This window comes from Danio rerio, chromosome 18 (genome assembly GCF_049306965.1).
Source record: "Danio rerio strain Tuebingen ecotype United States chromosome 18, GRCz12tu, whole genome shotgun sequence".
Classification (NCBI taxonomy): Eukaryota; Metazoa; Chordata; class Actinopteri; order Cypriniformes; family Danionidae; genus Danio; species Danio rerio.
Window position 1 is genome coordinate 36,681,377 of NC_133193.1, and position 20,553 is coordinate 36,701,929.

The window sequence follows — 20,553 nt, forward strand, 5'->3', positions numbered from 1 at the left end:
CAAAGTTTTGTGTGCTTGTATTTGGTACAAATAGCGATTTCATTCGAGTCATTTGCTTTAAAAACTCACACGATTAATACAATTAGTATCAGGTGTGATGTTTCCTTGGCAGATTCTCTTGCAAAAAACGAATATAAGTTGAGGTCCTGTCTATCTGGATTGCTTGTCAGCAAGTGACTTTAGTGTGCATTGTGCACATAACACCCTTTTTCTTCCTTCAAACCAGACAAGCTTGCCAGTGGAACAAATGGTGACGTGCTTTAACTTTGTCATTTGAATAATATGAAAATCGCGTGATTTTTATTTTTTAATGTAAGAGCATTATGTGCTTGTTCATCAGTTAGCTCGACTAAATTGCCAGTATATATTTCAACCAACTTACCTAAACAGTCAGCTAGATTAAATTTATGTTAAAAAAGTAAAATGGCTAAAAATACATTCTTTTTTTTTTTTTTTTTTGCTCAAAATGACTCCACCAATTTAATAAAATAATTAAATATTGACGTAATGCAATGCCGATACTGCAAATTTTCAAATACTGACACTGAGATCCTGGTAAAACACTACAGGCTTCGTCATGGACGAGGTCACAAAGGGGCAAACTGGCCCTGTCTATACTCGGATTGTGTCTGCTCATTTAGGACACAAGGTGCTTTGAAATCACATTTATCGCGCTTCCACACCCACAGACCTATTAGACATGTCAATGTAAAATTAAAATGTGAGTTGTGTGAGTTTGAAACTGTTTGCAGTAAAAGTGATTTTTTTTAAACATCTTGGAGGACATCTAAGAAGTCATGAAACTATACAATGTCCTTTTTCTAGCTGTGAGTATAAAACCAACAAGCTCACCAATTTTACCTTTCACAGGAATAGGAAACACAAACATCACACAATAAAAGATATAAGAAATTCAGTCACTGTAACTGAGAACCTTTATACTGATACAACAAACTTTGATGACAATCATGATGATGCAGAGCAGCCCTCACGGTGTGTTCAAGAGGCTGCTGAAATTGGTTGTGAGAGTATGGATATTGAGACTCTTAGACACAAACTGGCATCTCTCTTTTTGAAAATGCAAACAGTCTTGCATGTATCCAAGAGTGCCATTCATTGCATCATTGAGGAAATTCATGATATGTTCTACATTTCCAAGTCTCTTGCTGTTGAAAACATCAAAAATATTTGTCAACCACAACATTGATGTAGATGCTAGTATCCTCCAGAAAATTAGCAGTGCTATTTTTGAGACCAATCCTCTTCTCCTGACTACTACAGAAAAAGGTAGTTTATCCATGTAACGGGGAGACTGACACGGAGGGATCCATTTTGCAGTATTTATTAAGTCACACTTAAACATCAACAACTCGCACGGCTGTGCGGACATACAACATACACATCAAGGGAGACGTAGCAGATAACAGACACAGTGTGATTACCAGGCTTGGGTCAGAGGCAGGCAGCGTGATTCAGAGTCCGTGTAACAGGCTTTGGTCAGGGGCAGGCAGCGAGAATCAGAGTCCGAGGAAACAGGCTTTGGTCGAGGGCAGGCAGAAGACAGAGCAGAGTCGTGAAACGGGCTGAAGTGGTAAACGGGAGATCAGGCAGGATAGAACACTCAGAAATGCTGGCCGGGGCTAAACAAGACTTCGCACTGAAGTGTGTGTGTGAGCTGCTTATATGTGGTACGTGGGTCATTAGTGGAATGGAGAACAGGTGTGCTGGGATCAGGTGGAATGGATGACGTAATGGTTAGAAGTCCGGAGATGGTGACCTCTGCTGGTCAGCGAGGGGAATGACTGGGACCGAGTCGGTGACAATCCACAGACCATAGAAGGAACTTATATTTCAAAAAGCACTTCTCTGTAATTGAGCCAACTGAGTATCTCTATGACAGAACACACAAAAAACACTTTGTTTATGTGTCTTTATATCATGTCTTAGAACGCCTACTGGGTCATAAAGATATTTTGAATAAGATTGTGTTCAGTGGAGAGTCTACTTCTGGACATTATGAGTATTTTCAAGATGGTTCCTACTTTAAAGAGAACAGACTACTATGTGACAAAGACCTTGCAATATCTCTGGGACTGTATGTGGATGAATTTGAAGTGTGCAATCCCTTGGGCACTTCAAGAAAAATTCATAAGATGGTTGCTATTTATTGGGTGATTCTAAACTTGCCGCCCAAATTTCGCTCTAGTCTTAATTCCATTCAACTTGCTGTCCTTGGTAAAAGTGATGATGTGCGGCTCTTTGGATATGAGAAATTTCTTAATCCACTGATAAAGGATGTGAAGTGTTTGGAACAAACAGGTGTTTTTGTTCCTGCTCTCAGTCAGTATGTAAACGGAACAGTCTTTTGCGTATGTGCTGATAATTTAGGAGCCCATAGCTTGGCAGGCTTTCAAGAAAGCTTTAATTCTGACAATTTCTGTAGATTTTGTTTGATAAGGAAGCATGAACTCAAGTCTGGCCAGGTTGAGATCAGTAATTTCAAGTTAAGAACTGCAGAAGAACACAATTCCTTTGTGCAGAAAGTCCAGACAGATGTAAGTGTGCAACATGTCAGTGGTGTGAAAGGCGAATGTGTTCTAAGCAAGCACTTGTCTTTCTTTCATCCTGTTACAGGCTTCCCACCTGATGCATTACATGATTTTTTGGAAGGTGTTGTACCTGTAGAATTGTCTTTGTGCCTGAAAGATTTAATTTCAAAAGGAAAATTTTCATTTGATGAGCTCAATAACTACATTAATTCTTTCCTGTACAAAGATTCAGACAGGGTTAACAAGCCAAAGGTATTAACAAAGTCATGTTTCGCCAAGGGTACTGTAGGGGGAAATGCACACGAAAATTGGACACTTTTACGTTTGCTACCTCTAATGATTGGTCACATAATCCCTGAAAATGAACCATCTTGGTAGATTCTAATGGACCTGAAGGACATTACTGAGATCGTTCTATCATCAAAACTTTCAGAGGAGGCGCTGTGCTACCTAGAGAGCAAAATTGTAGATCACCAAAATTTACTGCATGGTTGAAACTTTTCCTTGCTTTTAGCTACGTCCAAAGCATCATTTTATTAACCATTACCCGCATTTGATTAGTTGTTTTGGACCATTAGTGTCACTTTGGACAATGCGCTTTGAGGCAAAGCACAGCTACTTCAAAAAAGTAGTCCATGACACTCAAAACTTCAAGAATGTTCTATTGACACTTTCCTCAAAGCATCAACAAATAATGGCTTATTATCTAGATGGTGACGATCTTTTTAAACAAACTGTATATGTGGAGAAAGCAAATGTTTTCACAATTGCTTCTCTGGAAACATCAATCAGAACAGTGATTAAGAGAAGGTATCCTAACACAAGTCAAGTCTCACTCTCCTCTGATATTCATTTGCATGGAGTTCGATATAAAGCTGGCATGGTAATCTCTGCAGGACAATGTAGTGGTTTGCCAGAATTTTTCAAAATATTGAACTGTGTAGTGACCTCCCAAGATGTGTCATTCCTTTGCACAAAACTGTCAGCCTGGTATCTTGAACATTTTAGATCATTTGAGATTAAGGAAAGCAGTTTCAGTGACATTCATGTTCTTGATCCTGACATGCTGAATGACTTTCATCCACTGAGTCCATACAAAGTTGGTCTGAAAGTGCTTGTGACACCAAAAGTGTTTTTAACTCCTTAGAGGTTATAAGTAACCGTAAACAGTTTTCTCTGCTTCTTTAATCAGACATAAAATTGTTTAATCTGAACAGATGATTTTTTTGGGGGTCCAACTATAAAGATTACAATAGAAAATAGGTGTATCTTTGAGCACTAGCAATGGCCTTTTGATTTTAGATGATTTGTTTTATAGAGAATATGTTGTTGCAGATTCACATTTCCCCTACCAACATCAGGAGGGTGGAGCTGCCTCAAAGACCTCAGTCGGTGGACCAGTTGAAGTCTTTCCTTAGTGAGAAGTGTCAATTAGAAAATGGAGATTTTCTAATACAATTTGAAGATCTGGACTTTAACAATGAACTTTGCAACTTGAATGATATCAATGAGCTGCCAGCAGAGAAGGCAACGTTAAAGCTTTTGTGGGAAGAGGTATGTCCTTCACAGGGTGTTGCAGGAGATTCCAATTCAGTGTCTTCTCTTGATACAGCAAGCATGCCAAGCTGTCACAGTGGGGATCAAAGTCCTGAATCATCTGTGTTAAGAAACCTTAGAAGTGCTGAAAAGTGGCCATCCACATTTAACATACCCACTTTTCCTCTGGATGTTGAACTCAGGCTGCGTAAAGCCAATGAGGTTTACCAGCAGACAAATAAGCCCCTAAATGTCTCAAGAGAAATGAAGTCCCAGATTCTGGACAAGATTGTGCAGGCCATATTTGATATCAAAGCCTACCCTGATGCCTATGAGATCCAGTCAGTTGCGTCTTGTCTTGTACAGAAACACCCTTGCCTTACAGAACCCGGCAAACGCACAGGTTGGGACGGATGGGTGATGAGTATTAAGTTTAAGCTTGGCAATTATCGGGCCAAACTGAAGGAGGCTGGTTGTTCTGAGTTGAGTGTTAACTGTAAAAGAAAATCTTGTGAGGGTATGGTAGAAAGGCCCTACATGAAAAAGCCTAAAAGAGCAGAGGTAAATTTTTTACCTGACCATCCTGAAGGCCACACTGAAGATTCCCTTGAGGAGGTGAGACTTGCTATGATCAATGAAATGAAGAAAAAAAAAAAGGATTTGACAGTCATTCACCGGCAAATGCAAGAAACCTTTTCTCTTCGCCGAAAAGAAGTTGTTGAGATTCAGCCATTGGTGGAAGAAATTAGAGAGCGATGGCCTGGACTTTTTTTAAAGGAAGAGGTAAGTCACTATATTGCAATTGTTCAATATTTTTATGAATTTACATTGTTATATATTTTTTTATGTGTAAATATTAATATGTATTTTTTTGTATGCTGTAGATCTGCATGGAGTTTTCTCGAATCTTTAATGTAGATCTCCTGAGAGTCAATTGATAAATATACAGCACCTCTTCTGAAACTGTACAGAAAACGACGGGATTCATTGGGTGCACAGATGAAGACACTTTTGGACAAGCTGGATGATCAGGTACTCTAAGATTTATTTCCTTATTCATCAGTGTGATGTTTTTAACATGTGCAACATAGTTGTCCTGTCAAACAAAAGCAGGAATTTCAAGGTCAGGCAATACCATCTAAAAAAAATAAAAAAAAAACGGAATTACAACAATTTTTTTTAAATTTCAAGCAATTTTTCTTTCACTCAAATTGTGTCAAGTAGTGTTTTGACTGTGTGACAGAGGTAAGACAGTTAAGGTAAGACAAATAACAGATGTTTCACTTGTTTTGAGTGACTATTTCAAATGAATACATGTATAGACGAAGATAGAAAAATATTAACTGTACGTTATTGTACGTAACTCAAAGTAATTGACTCTTCGCTAAGCCCCGCTCTCCTTAGTTACTGTTGCTACGCCTGTCAAGCTTTCGTGCTTGACACGGCTTTTACAATGTGTGCGCTGGTGTCAGACATTGCCAGGCATATAATGTAATTTTTGGCGAACATGGTGAGATATCTGAGAAAGCCAGACAAAAAAGGACTGCAGTATGTGTTATATTGGTATGTTCACAACATAATAGGCAACTGATTAGAGAATAATTCTATCAAAATTGAAGCTAGCTTACCCTAGCCGCCTCATACTCTGACCATTCAACAGCTTAGCTTATGCTCAGCAGGGGAGGTGAAATTTACAAATAATCTAATACTAACAAATTAAACTGATTTCTCTATTTTAGCCAAAAAGCCTGATAGATTAATTGTTGTGCAATGAAATATAGCGTTAATAAGCGACGAGGAAACACGCATGATATAATTTTTAATAGTTCATTCATAGAAAAAACACCCAGAAACTGAAAACTGATGGAATTTTGCCGAATATTAGCATCATTGATTCATAACAATAGACAGTAAGTTACCTATTACTGTCAGTGTGTTTGTATGCTCTTTATAAATGACTGAAAAACAGCTGCTGATAAAGTATATTAATTGCAAGTGCTCAGTTTGTGATCATATCTCGGTTTTGTTCTGTTGATTTGTAATTTCAAATATTTGTAGCTTGAAATAGATGTAAATATAAAGTTCAGTAAAGTTAGCAACAGATTCGCAGTTGCAGATTCATATTTTACTAGATCAATAACTCATGTCATTATGACCTATTCGCTATTAGTATGACTAAGTTAACGTTACTATGGCTAAGGCTTAAACGGAGCATTACTCATAATATTGAGCGGAAAAAAAAAAAGAAAAAGAAAAAGACATCTGTGAAACATAACCTGCTTTGTTCTTTTGTAGGAAACAGTTTAGATCTATTTAGGGTAAGATGTGTGTGAGTTATTGCCGTCGGTCTATTACTGAATGTCAGAAATATCAAAACAAAACCAACTTAACTCCGCTCCTTTAGCACCCCTCACAGAGCTTGATCCACGCTGGCATTTCTTCTCTTGGGTTTTTGGTTTTGAAAAGAGAAATATTTCGACCATCCCCTCCAAACTTTTAGGAGACCTGGTGTAGGATTTGCACAATCCATATGTACAACACGTTCACCTGTTTCTTGTCAGAGCCCCTGCGCATAGCTACGGTTGCTAAGCCACAATTGGTGGATGGCGGTTTTAGGGTGTGGCTTAGCGAAGGGTCAATTGTCACATGAAACAAAACAAAGTTCAAGGGATTACATTTATTTTTTATTTTTGATAACACAACCATTATCAAATTCCTTTGTATGGAAACCACACAATTATTTAAAAATTATTGTTTTATGTTTTACACTTAAAATAATGCCACAGGGTTTTCAACAGCATGAATGAAATATCATGCTCAAAGTACAATTTTACTTGCAAAACAATTGTAATCCCTTTGTTAAATTTACAAGACCTTATAAGACTGTAATACACTCTTTTAAATTACTTTCTTCTTGGTCACTGATATTGTCACCCATCGAAAAAGAGCAGCTCTTGAGGGATTGCCACTTTTTCTGCGTGAAAATTCTGCTTGTTTTCTCAAGATGTGTCTGGTAAGTTACCCATTTTCATACCCTATTCTGCTTTCATTAGTCTGCTTGTTAACAAAATAATAGCTACACACTAAATGTTTTATTAAGCATTAGCAAATAGTTAATTTGTTATCTTTTAAAGGGGAAATAAAGCACTCAATTAAGTGAACATTATTTTTAGTCATTGGATTGAAAAAAAAAAAAAATATATATATATATATATATATATATATATATATATATATATATATATATATATATATATATATATATATATATAAATATAGGCTCAGCAGTGGAGCAGTAGGTAGTCAAGCAAGAATGCAAGAATGTCGCTGGTTCGAGCCTCAGATCAGTTGGCGTTTCTGTGTGGAGTTTGCATGTAAGTGCCTCAGGTGCTCCAGTTTCCCCCAAAGACATGTGGTACAGGTGAATTGGGTAAGCTAAATTGTCCGTAGTGTATCAGTGTGTGTGTGAATATGTGTGTGTGGATGTTTCCCAGAGATGGGTTGTGCCTGCAAGGGCATCCGCTGCGTAAAAACTTGCTGGATAAGTTGGCGGTTCATTCCGCTGTGGCGACCCCGGATTAATATAGAGAAAATAAATGAATGAATATATCTATATATATATCTATATATATATATATATATATATATATATATATATATATATATATATATATATATATATGTATATTAATGTAGCCATTATGATAAAAAACGGCATGTTGTACTAAAGATTTTAGACATAGGACGCAGCCATCTTGAAATGTTGCAGTGTCTGACATCACAGGGTTGGTTCTGTTTCCTCAGCTGAACAGATAGAGTGGAAGTACTTAACTGAACACAGAGACTGGACAGCCTAATTTAACCCATGGCATGAAGTTGAGGACATGGACCTAATGCAAATACGAGCATCAGATGTGTGTCTAATATAAAAGTATAATTTTTTTTTTTTTCCCCTCTTTTAATTACCGATCATTTAAGGTGCTTTGATTCATTCTCTGTAATATGCTGCCTGACTGCCTGTCTGTCATGATTGTAACGGACTGAACACAGAGATTGGACAGCCTAATTTAACCTAATGCATGAAGTTGTGGATGTGCATCACAGAGCTGCTGCAATATACCAAATACAAGCATTTAAGTGTCTTAAGTTGTGTAATTTTCTTTTGTTAATACCTTTCTTTGATGCGCTGTGGTCCACTTTCTCAAGCTGTTCCAGCACTGCCTGACGAGGGGATTTACATTTAGACTAAAGCAACGATTAAAATCATTCTTGCAATTCACGCTTTACTAAGTCACGTCTTTGTGGACTATGTCAAGACACTTAAATGCTTGTATTTGTTGTATTTGCAGCAGCTCTCTGATGCACATCCACAACTTCATGCATTAGGTTAAATTAGGCTGTCCAGTCTCCGTGTTCAGTCCGTTACAATCATGGGTGAAACTCAGACAGGCAGTCAGGCAGCAAATGAATCAGGAGCAATGAATTTGATTCAAAGAGTGAATCAAAGCACCTTAAATGATCTGTAATTAAAAGAGGACAAAAAATTGAATAAATATTTATACTTTTATATTATACACACATCTGATGCTTGTATTTGCATCAGCTCCAAGTCCTCAACTTCATGCCTTGGGTTAAATTAGGCTGTCCAGTCTCTGTTTTCAATCAAGTACTTCCACTCTATCTGTTCAGCTGAGGAAACAGAACCAACCCTGTGACGTCAGACACAGCAACATTTCAAGATGGCTGCGCCCTAGGTCTAAAATCTTTTGTAAAACATGCCGTTTTCATCTAAATAATTACATTAAACGAGTTTAATATATTTTCATTAAAGTGGAATCCAACGTACAAAATAAGGTAAACTTGACTGAGTGCTTTATTTCCCCTTTGAGCATTAACTCTACATTTAATAGATGTTAGAAAACTGTAGGTAAATATAGCTACAAATGCTGTATTCCTGACTTATAAGCACATGTATAAAGTGCTTAATGATTGTGTTTTCGTACTTTGATTAAATTAAGTATTGCATTATTTGCAAACCAGATCTTTAAGAATAGTTTGTGTCTTTTTAAGATCATTCAGAATACATAATAAATATTTAATAAACTATTGAAATTAAAATTAATATATTTTACTATTAAGGCATGTAATAATAGTTACTTTGTATGTTTGTAAATGTTTTAATACCTTCGACTTTATCCAGTTTTGTGTCCTAAAGTGAGGACTATTTATGCTGTATATTTCCCTTATAAATGACAACTAAATGTTCAGTTATGTTCTAAACAGTACAATGAACGACTTTCACAATACACAAATGAAACTCAAATGAGAAAAGTGTTTGCTATCCTGTTTAAAATTAAATTACTGTACAGTTTAAACATCAATAAATAACATTGACATGTTTTCAATATATTGTTAAATTGTTTTTATTAAATTTACAGTATGTTTAGATGGCAAAGGTGTATTGTTCATTTAATGCTGAGCCTTTAATTATCATTTATAATGGATTTGCAAAGCGTAAATAGTCCTCCTTTTAGATTAGGTCACAAATCTGCATGAAGTTGTTGAGTTAATAAAGCATTTATTAACATACAAAGTAACTATTCATATATGCCTTAATTATAAGTTATATACATGTTAATTTGAATAGTTTAGTAATCATTTATAATGCCATTTGAATGATCTAAAAATCAAACTTTATAAATTACTGGTTTGTAAGTAATGCAATACTTAAATTAGTAATAAAAAATAATCATTAACAGAGTATGAAAACAATTATTAATAACATTTATAGATGCTTTTAAGTCAAGAATACAGCATTTGTAGCTGTATTTATAAACCGCTTACTAACGTCTATTAATGTAGAGTTAATACTTAACAGATAATGAGTTCACTATTTGCTAATGCTTAATAAATTATTCATTGTGTATAGCTATAAATTGTTGCTGTGAGTACTTAAGTATTACATGTATTCTATTTTCTTTGTATAACAACAACAATAATAGTAATAATAACAATAAGTAGTAATTAATATTACACATCAATTGATTTCTCCTTCTATTACTTAATCTCCTATAAGGACACAGACCCTGAAGATCACAGCACCAGAGATGTAAGGATTGGAATCCTCACTGTGGTGGAAGATGATGTTGGCACTTCTGCATCCCTGCCCAATGTGATAAACCTCGCTATAATCCTGGAGGAAGCCATTGTTCTTCAGGATATTCCAGATCTGCCTGCAGCCTTTGCTTACTTGTTCGGTTTCTTGTATGCACTAAATATGGAATAAACAAAAGAACTTTACTTATGAATATACTTTTGAAGTGATTCAGAAAGTATTCATGGATCTTGGTGGCACATGCTCTGCGAGAGTTCAGTCCCTGAAGTCTAAATTGTTATAGTTGCACACTGCCATTTTGCAAAAAGGCACTGCAACCATCATTGGTTACAAACTTTGCAGACTGAAGATGAAGACTGAAGTCTTGAGTTTTACAGTACTGTATATCTAACTATATTTTATTTTATTTTTTTTTCATTTAATACACAGGTAGGTGCAATTTAAAGTTCAAATGTGAAATAAAACATACTGTACTTTCATATTACTGTGTTCATAGATTTGAGATGCTTTATAGGATGTTTGAACTGACAATGTTTTGAGGTTCGGGATGAGAATTCTAGTGACTGTTCAAAAGTTTCTGATGCCCCGTTGGCCAGAAAAACTGGGAAAGACTTGACAAAACTTCAAGTTAAGAGGAGGACATCCTTCTGAGTTATTCTTTTATTCATGTCTGTTTTTGGAATTGTGTACTTTGTTGACAAAGTGCTTTACACTTTATATACTTTGAATGGAGTGGGGTTTAACGTTTATTTAGATTAGATATTTTTGTACTCATCTGGTTTAAGTGTTGGACACATTAGCTTGGTTTTACTAACTTAGTAAAGCATGAAGAAAGCTCGCCTGTCATTTTATGTTTAGGCAATGTTGTAGTGTACAAACTTTTCACACATGTAAAAACATTCAGTACAAGTTGTTAAATGTTGATTTTTGTACTAAAATGTTTTATATTGTGTTTTTAACAGTTTAAAAAAAATAAAAGGTTAATTGACTTCTTGTGTATTTAATTTAAATTATAAAAATTATTAGTGAATGCATAATGGACCATTTTGTCATATATTTGTTCAGCAAACAAAAATGTCTTGTTGGGTGAACATGATATTTTTTGTTCAGCAAACAAAAATATCTTGTTGGGTGAACATGACATTTTTTGTTCAGCAAACAAAAATATCCTGTTGGTTGAACATTATATTTTTTGTTCAGCAAACAAAAATATCCTGTTGGTTGAACATTATATTTTTTGTTCAGCAAACAAAAATATCCTGTTGGTTGAACATGATATTTTTTGTTCAGCAAACAAAAATATCTTGTTGGGTTAACATGATATTTTTTGTTCAGCAAACAAAAATGTCTTGTTGGGTGAACATGATATTTTTTGTTCAGCAAACAAAAATATCTTGTTGGGTGAACATGATACTTTTTGTTCAGAGAACTAAGGAATTCAACAAAATATTTTGAGTTCACTGGTCTTCAAACCCTGTTTGTTGAGTTAACTCAAAAAGCTATGTGTGATAGGTTGCCTTATTATTTTAAGTTTACTCAACTTTTTTTTTTTTTTACAGTGTGGACACTTTCTCTGAGATTGACTCTGTCTCTCAGATTGAAGGTGTTGCTCCAGTGGACACCTTTTATGAAGCTGAAGCTTTCTCTCAGATTGCTGGTGTGCCTTCAACGGACACTGTCTCTGAGACGGACGCTGTCTCTCCGATTAATAGAGTTCCTGTGATGGACACTTTCTCTGAGACTGAGGCTGACACTGTCTCTCAGATCGATAGAGTTTCTATCATGGACACTTTCTCTGAGATTGACTCTGTCACACATTACAACAAACACCCACCCAACACAAGTAGGATGTACTCTGAGTGTCACAAGAAGGCTGACCCTACAAACACAAGAAGACTGGTTCAACGTTACTCTAAATATCAAGGTTGGTGCAATAGGGAAGCAACTGAATTTGACTTAAATTGTTCTTTAGTTCTTTTTGACATTTTGTTAAATGCTGAATATTATCTTCTCCAGGACTTGCAGTTGTTCTTGATGAGGAAGAAGACGCAATATTCAGAGCGAGTCCAGCTTTCAAAGGTATGGAATTATTCAGTTTTTGGTTTATGCAATGATGAATCCAGAGACTATTGAAAAACCTGCATACTGATCAATTTTTACTGTCTTTTCTTCTTCTGTCACAGTGTCTAAGACTGCTTCTGAGACCAACCAGATTTCTCAGATTGAGAGTGTTTCTGTAAAAGACACTTTCTCTGAGATTGACGCTGTCTCTCAGATTGATAGAGTTCCTGTGTTGGACACTTTCTCTGAGACTGACGGTGTCTCTCAGGCTAGCTCTGCTTCAGAGGACTCAGGAAGGCATAAAGAAGATGCTGACTGTAACATCTTGTTAGCCACTGACTCCTACAAGGTGACACATTACAACCAATACCCGCCCAACACTAGTAAGATGTACTTTGAGTGCCGTGAGAAGAAGGCCAACCCCAACAAACCCAGGAAAATCAGATATGACACGACGGTTTTCTATGGACTTCAGTATGTTCTCCACAAGTACTTTAAAGGATTGGTCGTCACACTGGAGAAGATTCAGGATGCAAAGGAAGTGTACCGGGAACACTTTCATGATGACATGTTCAATGAGAAAGGATGGAATTACATTCTGGAGAAGTACAACATCCATCTTCCCACTGAGATCAAGGCTGTGCCAGAGGGAAGTGTAATCCCGCGTGGAAATGTGCTGTTCACTGTGGAAAACACAGATGATGAGTGCTACTGGCTGACTAACTGGATAGAGACGATTCTTCTGCACATCTGGTATCCTATCACTGTCGCGACCAACTCGCGAGAGCAAAAGAAGATTCTGGCCAAATATCTGATGGAAACCTCTGGAAGCCTGGACGGGCTTGAATATAAGCTGCACGATTTCGGTTACAGAGCAGTTTCATCTCAGGAAACAGCTGGAATCGGTGGATCTGCACACTTGGTGAACTTCAAAGGAACAGACACCATGGCTGGGATCAGACTCATCAAGAAATATTACGGCACTAAAGAGCCAGTTGCTGGTTTCTCGGTGCCAGCCGCAGAGCACAGCACGATCACAGCCTGGGGAAAGGACCACGAGAAGGACGCTTTTGAACACATTGTCAGGATGTTCCCATCCGTCCCTGTATCTGTGGTCAGTGACAGCTACGACATCTACAATGCCTCCGAGAAGATCTGGGGCGAAGAACTGAGGTCTCTGGTGGAGATGCGTAGCGCAGACGCCCCGCTGGTGGTCCGACCCGATTCAGGAGACCCCCTAGAAACAGTTCTGAGAGTGCTCGAGATCCTAGGAGAGATGTTCCCTCCGCTCGAGAACTCCAAAGGCTATAAGGTGCTGCCCCCCTACATCAGAGTCATCCAGGGGGATGGCATCGACATAGACTCTTTACAGGACATCTTAGAGGGCATTAAAAAGCACGGATGGAGCATTGAGAACATCAGCTTTGGTTCAGGAGGAGCTTTGCTGCAGAAACTGAACCGAGATATGCTCAGCTGCTGCTTTAAGTGCAGTTATGCGGTGACGAATGGGGTGCCCATAAACGTCTTTAAAGACCCCATTGCAGACCCCACTAAAAAGTCAAAGAAAGGCCGGCTTTCCCTTCACAGGACACCCAGTGATGGTCTGGTGACACTGGAAGAGGGAAGCGGCAGTCTGGGGGAGTACGGAGAAGACTTGCTCCAGACTGTGTTTAGGAATGCGAAGATCATAAAGACATACACTTTCGATGAGGTCAGAGAAAATGCAGAGCTGAAGGAGAGTGAATTGTGTCCCTCTGAGCAGCTCCCATCATCCCCTTCTTCACCACACTGCTCACAGACCCGAGCACACACACAACATGCAGAAACAGGTGAGACTTACACAACATTTTTTACTAAATCATGACAAAGATACTTTACACAACTTTTATGCACAATATTTAGTAATATTGGAGATCTATGAACTCTTATTAGCCAGTTATATTGTATTATTTACAATCTTGTGTTCACAATTTGTGTCTGAGCCTCTCTACAGGCTTCTCTACAATCATTCAATGAAATTTCCTCATTGAGGTCCTTCTTCTATGCTCATAACAAATTTTTCTGTTTTATTTTCTGTTTCAATTTCTCTTCACTAGGAACATAACAAAGTATAGCCAGGAAAAACAGGACTCCACTGTTCCCGACCCTCTCCGACATCCAAACTGCAGCTCTGCCTTTAGTTTTGTCCAGAGGAGAACTGGTCCCCCGACCGAGCCTGGTTTCTCCCAAGGTTTTTTCTCCACCTAAATAGGTGGAGTTTGGTTCCTTGCCACTGTCGCCTCTGGCTTGCTTGGTTGGGGCTGGCAGAGCTGCACATCGGTGGGATGACCTTCAACAGGGACATTTGTATTAAATAATAATATTAGCTAAATAAACAGCGTGTAGTAGATGGAAATGGACACACCAAGAGCCACACACACACACACACACACACACCGGTGTTTCCTCTTTCTCAAGTAAATCCTGAGTGAAAAATCCCGGTTACAAAAAAAAAAACCAAGCAGATCAGAACAAAATACAGACTGCTATGTTGCACACAGGATTATTAATATGCACACCCCAGACTGTGTTTGATTGGCCACAATTCCTAGTGAGTTTACTGTTACAAACTCTATTTTAAAAGTGCATATTTGGGGAGGGGATAGGTAACAAAAAGGACACACAAAAATCCTATTCTCTATTTATTAAGAGCAGGGCTCCCCAAACCCAGAGACCTACCTGGAAACGACTAGTGTGCCTTTATCAAGAACACAATACAGCAGAACACACATGAAGATTCGATAATACACACACTGGGGAATTCCAAGTGATACTTCTGTCAAAATAAACACACACACACACACACACACACACACAAAGTATTTCCCAAATGACAGAACTTATCGTATCAAGAAAATCTGCAGATTCCCTCCCCCTAGAGAACAGAGTAGCTAATAAGACTCACAATTGGCTATTTTCAGCTTAACTGGAAGTGTAGCATTGCACTTTTCCTCATTCATTGTTTTCTGGTGGAAAGAACTAAAGAGTCAGAGTGAAACACCAATCAGAATTGTTAAAAAGCGGTCACGGTGTGTTTCATATGATTTTTTAGTTTTCTCTGTTTTTAAGAAATGTCACTTGTTTTTATGTAAATGATGTTCAATAAAACTGTATGCATGTATTAGTTGTGTTTTGTCTCATTATTTTACATATGTGGCTGTAGTGGCACACCATTTGGGCAAATCCTTATGTACGACCTTTTGTAGCTTCTATTCCAACAACTAGTATTTGCAAAAACGCGAGTAAGACCGATTCTTCTTTTAAAAAAGGTTTACTGAAGAAATGCAAACAAAAATACACAATGTTTCAATAGACTCGATCAGCTCGGTCAAAAAACTGTTGCTTCCAACATCCACAACTGCAATCTGACTTAAACGTATGAACTAACGACCTCATGATATATTACTGGCGGAAGCCAAAATACCAAAGTAAAGGTTTCTAAATTGTATTAATTATTAAATTATGCATTTTAGATAATACAATCACAATGAATTCTTATTAGATTTAAATATCAATTTTCATCATGTTTTAACCTTTTTAACTAAATTATAACCACAAATGAATTATGCATACTTGGCTCTTACAGTGGCAAAAAAATAAGTATATAACAAAATGTTTAGGGGGCAGTTGATGAAATCCTTAGCGTTGAGCCCTGATATGGGTTGTTGACAAATAGGCAGTAAAGATTGCTATGTAGTATGAAGTCTGATGTTTAATAAAATGTAAAAAGTCCCTTATGGTATATCTTATAGTGTGACAAAAAAATGAAGAAAAACTTTTTATAATATGCAAACAGCGTGAGAGAGTGATTTATCTTAACTGTTGGACACTAATCTTCATGTAAGGGACTTACCAACCTGTCACACATGATGTCACACGGGTTCAACCGTGCATACGGGCAAACATGTCGTGTTGTGCGGTGGGATGCCAAAATCAAAAGTTCAAAAACTTAAATTTTATCGTACACCACACTGCTTTTAATGCCAACCGCAGACGTCTTTGGCTAACAGCCATAAGAAAAACTGAATGGAGTGAAGACCTAATTAAAAATGACTCTGCAGTTCTCATTTTATATCAGGTAAATTGACGCTATGCTGAATCATACACATCACTCGTTGTTGATTGCAGCAATGCAGTTGTTCTGCTTGTTGAGTACTGAGGCCTTGTACAGTTCTGTCTTCTTTCTTTGTCCTTGGCTAGGCAGAATCTCGGTTTTCAGCACTACATATTTTAAATATGGTAATAATCATGGAGCATTATTTCTTGCACACGACCACACAACAAAACTGTAGGCATACTAAGACTTTTAGTCCTTTAACTTCTTGTAAAATCTTGGGAGTTTCAATAAGATAGTTGTATATTTGGGGCTGGATGCTTGGCCATTTTGTCTTATCCAATATTCATTGGAAGGGTGCTATCGCAGATGGACCTGTCAGACAAACTCTACTCACTTTAACGTTAATTTTGCCTAATAACCGCTTATCACTGGGTAACGAGCTGTTATAATACGCTGAAAGCATTATGCAAATATTATATATAATATGTTATTAATACAAGGCTCGAAATTAACCTTTTTGCTTGGTAGCACTGGTGCTCCTAACTTTAAAAAAAAATTAGGCGCATCAAACAAACTAAATTTCAACTAAATTTAACGAATTTTTTTGTTTCTCTTGAGTTTTGCTCTTTTTAGATTCTTTATTTAATATTTTTCTCTTACATAAAAATTTGGGTAAACAAATTTGGACCAGTATCATAAGTTCTTTTGTTAGATAAGCTCCAGATTTGGCTTCAGTACAGACTAATCTGATCTACATGCTCAAATATAATATAGTATACCTTCCTGTAGAGAATAATAATTTAAATGAGAGATCTGTGAGTATGTCATATATGCGGAGCACGGTATGTATATACTGTACATGCGCACACACATTTTCTATATAAATATGTAGATTTGCAATATGCAATGTTGTCGTGTCTTAATAAATCAAAATATAAATAAAAAGTTTTTAAACTTTCAATCCCTGGTTAACAATAATAGACAATACCAGGGTGTCCAGAGGACTGCATTGTTTTATGCCTAATATGCTTTTGATTGTTTAAATCAAACTGAACTAAATGATATTATGTGATGTTTACACCATATCAGCACTTTGAAATCACAGCAACAGCTGGAGGTTTGTTGTCCACAGCATGCTGTTGCAATGTTTACAGTGTTGATCCTAAACTTTCGGTTTTCTTCCCTCAGAATTGACTTTATAACTCAGAATTGTGAATTTATTTCTCACAATTGTGACTTTATAACTCGGAATGCAGAATTAATCACTCTGAATTGCGACTATTTCTTAGAATTTTGACTTTATAATTCACAATTTTGACTTTATAACTCAGAATAAAGTATATGCCGAAGCATGCTAATAGGACTTTGAATTTGCCAGTAACCTGGGTTAATCGCTTCCGGTCAACTGTATGCCAATGCAAATATCTGCACATTTAAGGTCTGTTTTCTTTAAAAATCATCGTTTTCCACCTGCTGAGTTATATCCGATATGTTTGTCTCAGATTTTACAAGAAGCTCGGCATTAAATAAATTTTTTTCCCGCCATGTCTTTAAAACATGAACATTTATTTTACCCCAGTATATTCAATAGAGCTTCTGCGCTAGCCTGCCGATTCTGACGGGCACATGCGAGTAAACGGCTTTTTGTCTCATTTCACGCTTGATCAACTAAATGAATGCCAAAGTTTATTTAACTGAAAGTATTTTAATTACATTACAACATCGATGCTGTAAAAGGAACCGTATAAATTGGAAAAAAAATCAATATAACAGGTCACCTGAAGTTTATCAGCATGGGAAAAACACTAAACTTTAACTTGGAATTGTAACTTTATTTCTGAGACCTCTGACTTTATAACTCAGAATGTAGAATTTATAACTCAGAATGCAGATTTTATAACTCGGAGTTGCAACTATTTCTTAGAATTATGATATTATATTTCACAACTCTGACTTTATTACTCAGAATTGTGACTTTATTTCTCTGAATTTATAGTTTTAATTTTTTTTTTTATTTAGTTATATATTTTTATTATACAATGTGTGAAATGGGCTTCCATTGAATAACCAACATGTATTGCATAAAAACAAAAGTATATTTATAAAAGATTGGTTTGACAAGGGAATTATTTTTGTTTGAGATTTACTAAATAGCAGTGGTGAGATTTATCAGGAAATTCTCTGTCAGGGACTGTTTTTTTGCATAACGATTATAATTTGATTGTGAAAAGCATCTAATAAACTGCTTTACTTAATGAAAATCCATCTTACTTATAACTCAGTCTTAAAGCAAATTCCAAAAACTGTTCTTGGTGGTATCAGTATCTTGAATAAAAAGTGTAATAACTTTTATAGCCTATCAGAAAATAGTTGTTTCCCGAAAGCCATTTTGACACGGAAGCAATATTTTTCTTTATATTTTATAGATGATATTTGGTCTACAAGTAGTAAGTTTTTACTGTCAAATAAGGTAAAAGAAATTCAATCATTTCTTCTTTTCAGCTCAGTCTCTTTACTAATCAGGGGTCGCCACAGCGGAATGAACCGCCAACTTATCCAGCATATATTTTACACAGTGGATGCCCTTCCAGCTGCAACCCATCACTGAGAAACACCTATACACGGCCAATTTAGTTTATTCAATTCCCCTATACTGCATGTGTCTGGATTGTGAAGGAAACTGGAGCACTCGGAGGAAACCCACGCTAACACTGGGAGAACATGCCACAGAAATGCCAACTGACCCAGCCAAGGCTCGAATCAGCGACCTTCTCGCTGTGAGGAAACTGCGCTACCCACTGCGCCACCTAAAAGAAATTCATTTTAAAATATTACACAGGTAATCTTACTATCCCTGCAAAATGTTTATTAATACTTTTTGAAAAGACATTTCACCACTGCGTTCTTTCTGTAACACTGAGCCTAGAAGACTTGTACATCTATTTTTGTACTTGTAAATTTTCTGATGATTTTTGGAAACCGGTTTAATTTTCATTTTACTAAATAATTAACTTTGATGAATGCACAATTCTTTTTTAAATTGTTAAACTCGCAATGATACACTCGATAATGCTTAGCAGTTGTTAATTTTAGCAAAAGTAAATTTAGCAAGGCAAAAGTAATGTGTTTTCCTCCTTTAGTTTTTTCTGTAAATATTTTTAAATACTATTTTAAATAATAAATAAAATTAAATACATTTTATTTTAAATAATATTAAATATATAAAAATATTTTATATATTTTATAAATATATTAAAATATTTTATAATAAAATAATATTCTTTGACCTCAGATTTTTCCTGGGAAGTTTCACACAAGGCAAAAAAAAATGTGTTTTCCTCCTTTAGTTTTTTCTGTAAATATTTTAAAATATTTTATAATTCTTTGACCTCAATTACAAGTAACAAGAAGGCTATAAAACATCTCTAATAATGAAAAATAAATCTGTAAAATCTAATGATTTCAATATGATGGATCCCTTAAACATATATATCCAATAATTGCTTTATTGGCATGACGAATGTTACAAATGTATTGCCAAAACAGTTCTAAAGTTTACATAAAACGTAATATATAATAAAAAACAGTAAACACAGTAAATAGTAGTAGTGTAAAAAAAGGAAGATATTTATAAATAATTAAATATCAACAATACATATTCAATATATAATATTCAATATATCACATTAATGTTCAATATATTATTCAACATGTATTATTCATACAAATCACTACAAAAATAATAAATCAGAATAAACTGTACATTTAACAATCAACATTTTAGGATAAATCAGTAATAAAAACGATAATAATCAGTATATTTACAATGATTAAATTTTAATAATCTTGGTGTGTGCATATCTATTTGTATGTATGTATTTTATTTTATGTTCTGCATCATGACTGTTGCATACAAAGTTCAGATGCAAAAACCTCTTAATGCCATCTGTAATTCTCTCTTAAAATGAGCATTTTTCTCAGTTATTTAACTTCCAAGGCAGTTAAAAGAGCTTTTTTGTCACTTTAAAAGAAATAATACTGAGCCTACACAAGAATCAGAGAGAAATGCTAATATTACAAGAAATATCAAATGGCATTTAGAGGTTTGTGCTTCTAAACTCTTCATATATTATCCTATAATCCTATATATTGTTAGTTCTATGGCGGCCGCGTGTTGACGTGCGTCTGCAGCTCCC

General features: G+C 36.0%; 2 protein-coding genes across 3 annotated transcripts; both read left to right on the forward strand.

Annotated features, from left to right (window-relative positions):
* Positions 1-331: 331 nt before the first annotated feature.
* LOC141378705 (uncharacterized) lies at positions 332-10,281 on the forward strand. Of its 2 annotated transcripts, XR_012393937.1 has the most exons (3): positions 332-4,868; positions 4,970-5,117; positions 10,162-10,281. XR_012393937.1 is itself a non-coding variant. In XM_073929791.1 (2 exons), the coding sequence occupies exons 1-2, from the start codon at positions 3,852-3,854 to the stop codon at positions 5,021-5,023; spliced, it is 1,071 nt and encodes a 356-aa protein (XP_073785892.1). In that variant the 5' UTR covers positions 581-3,851; the 3' UTR covers positions 5,024-6,319. The 2 variants fall into 2 exon arrangements, 1 of the variants encoding a protein (XP_073785892.1); XM_073929791.1 differs by lacking the exon at positions 10,162-10,281 and having other exon boundaries at positions 581-4,868; positions 4,970-6,319.
* Positions 10,282-11,765: 1,484 nt separating this feature from the next.
* nampt3.2 (nicotinamide phosphoribosyltransferase 3, tandem duplicate 2) lies at positions 11,766-15,420 on the forward strand. Its single transcript, XM_021467940.3, has 4 exons — positions 11,766-12,124; positions 12,217-12,279; positions 12,384-14,090; positions 14,358-15,420. The coding sequence occupies exons 1-4, from the start codon at positions 11,923-11,925 to the stop codon at positions 14,363-14,365; spliced, it is 1,980 nt and encodes a 659-aa protein (XP_021323615.2). The 5' UTR covers positions 11,766-11,922; the 3' UTR covers positions 14,366-15,420.
* The last annotated feature ends 5,133 nt before the right edge of the window (positions 15,421-20,553 follow it).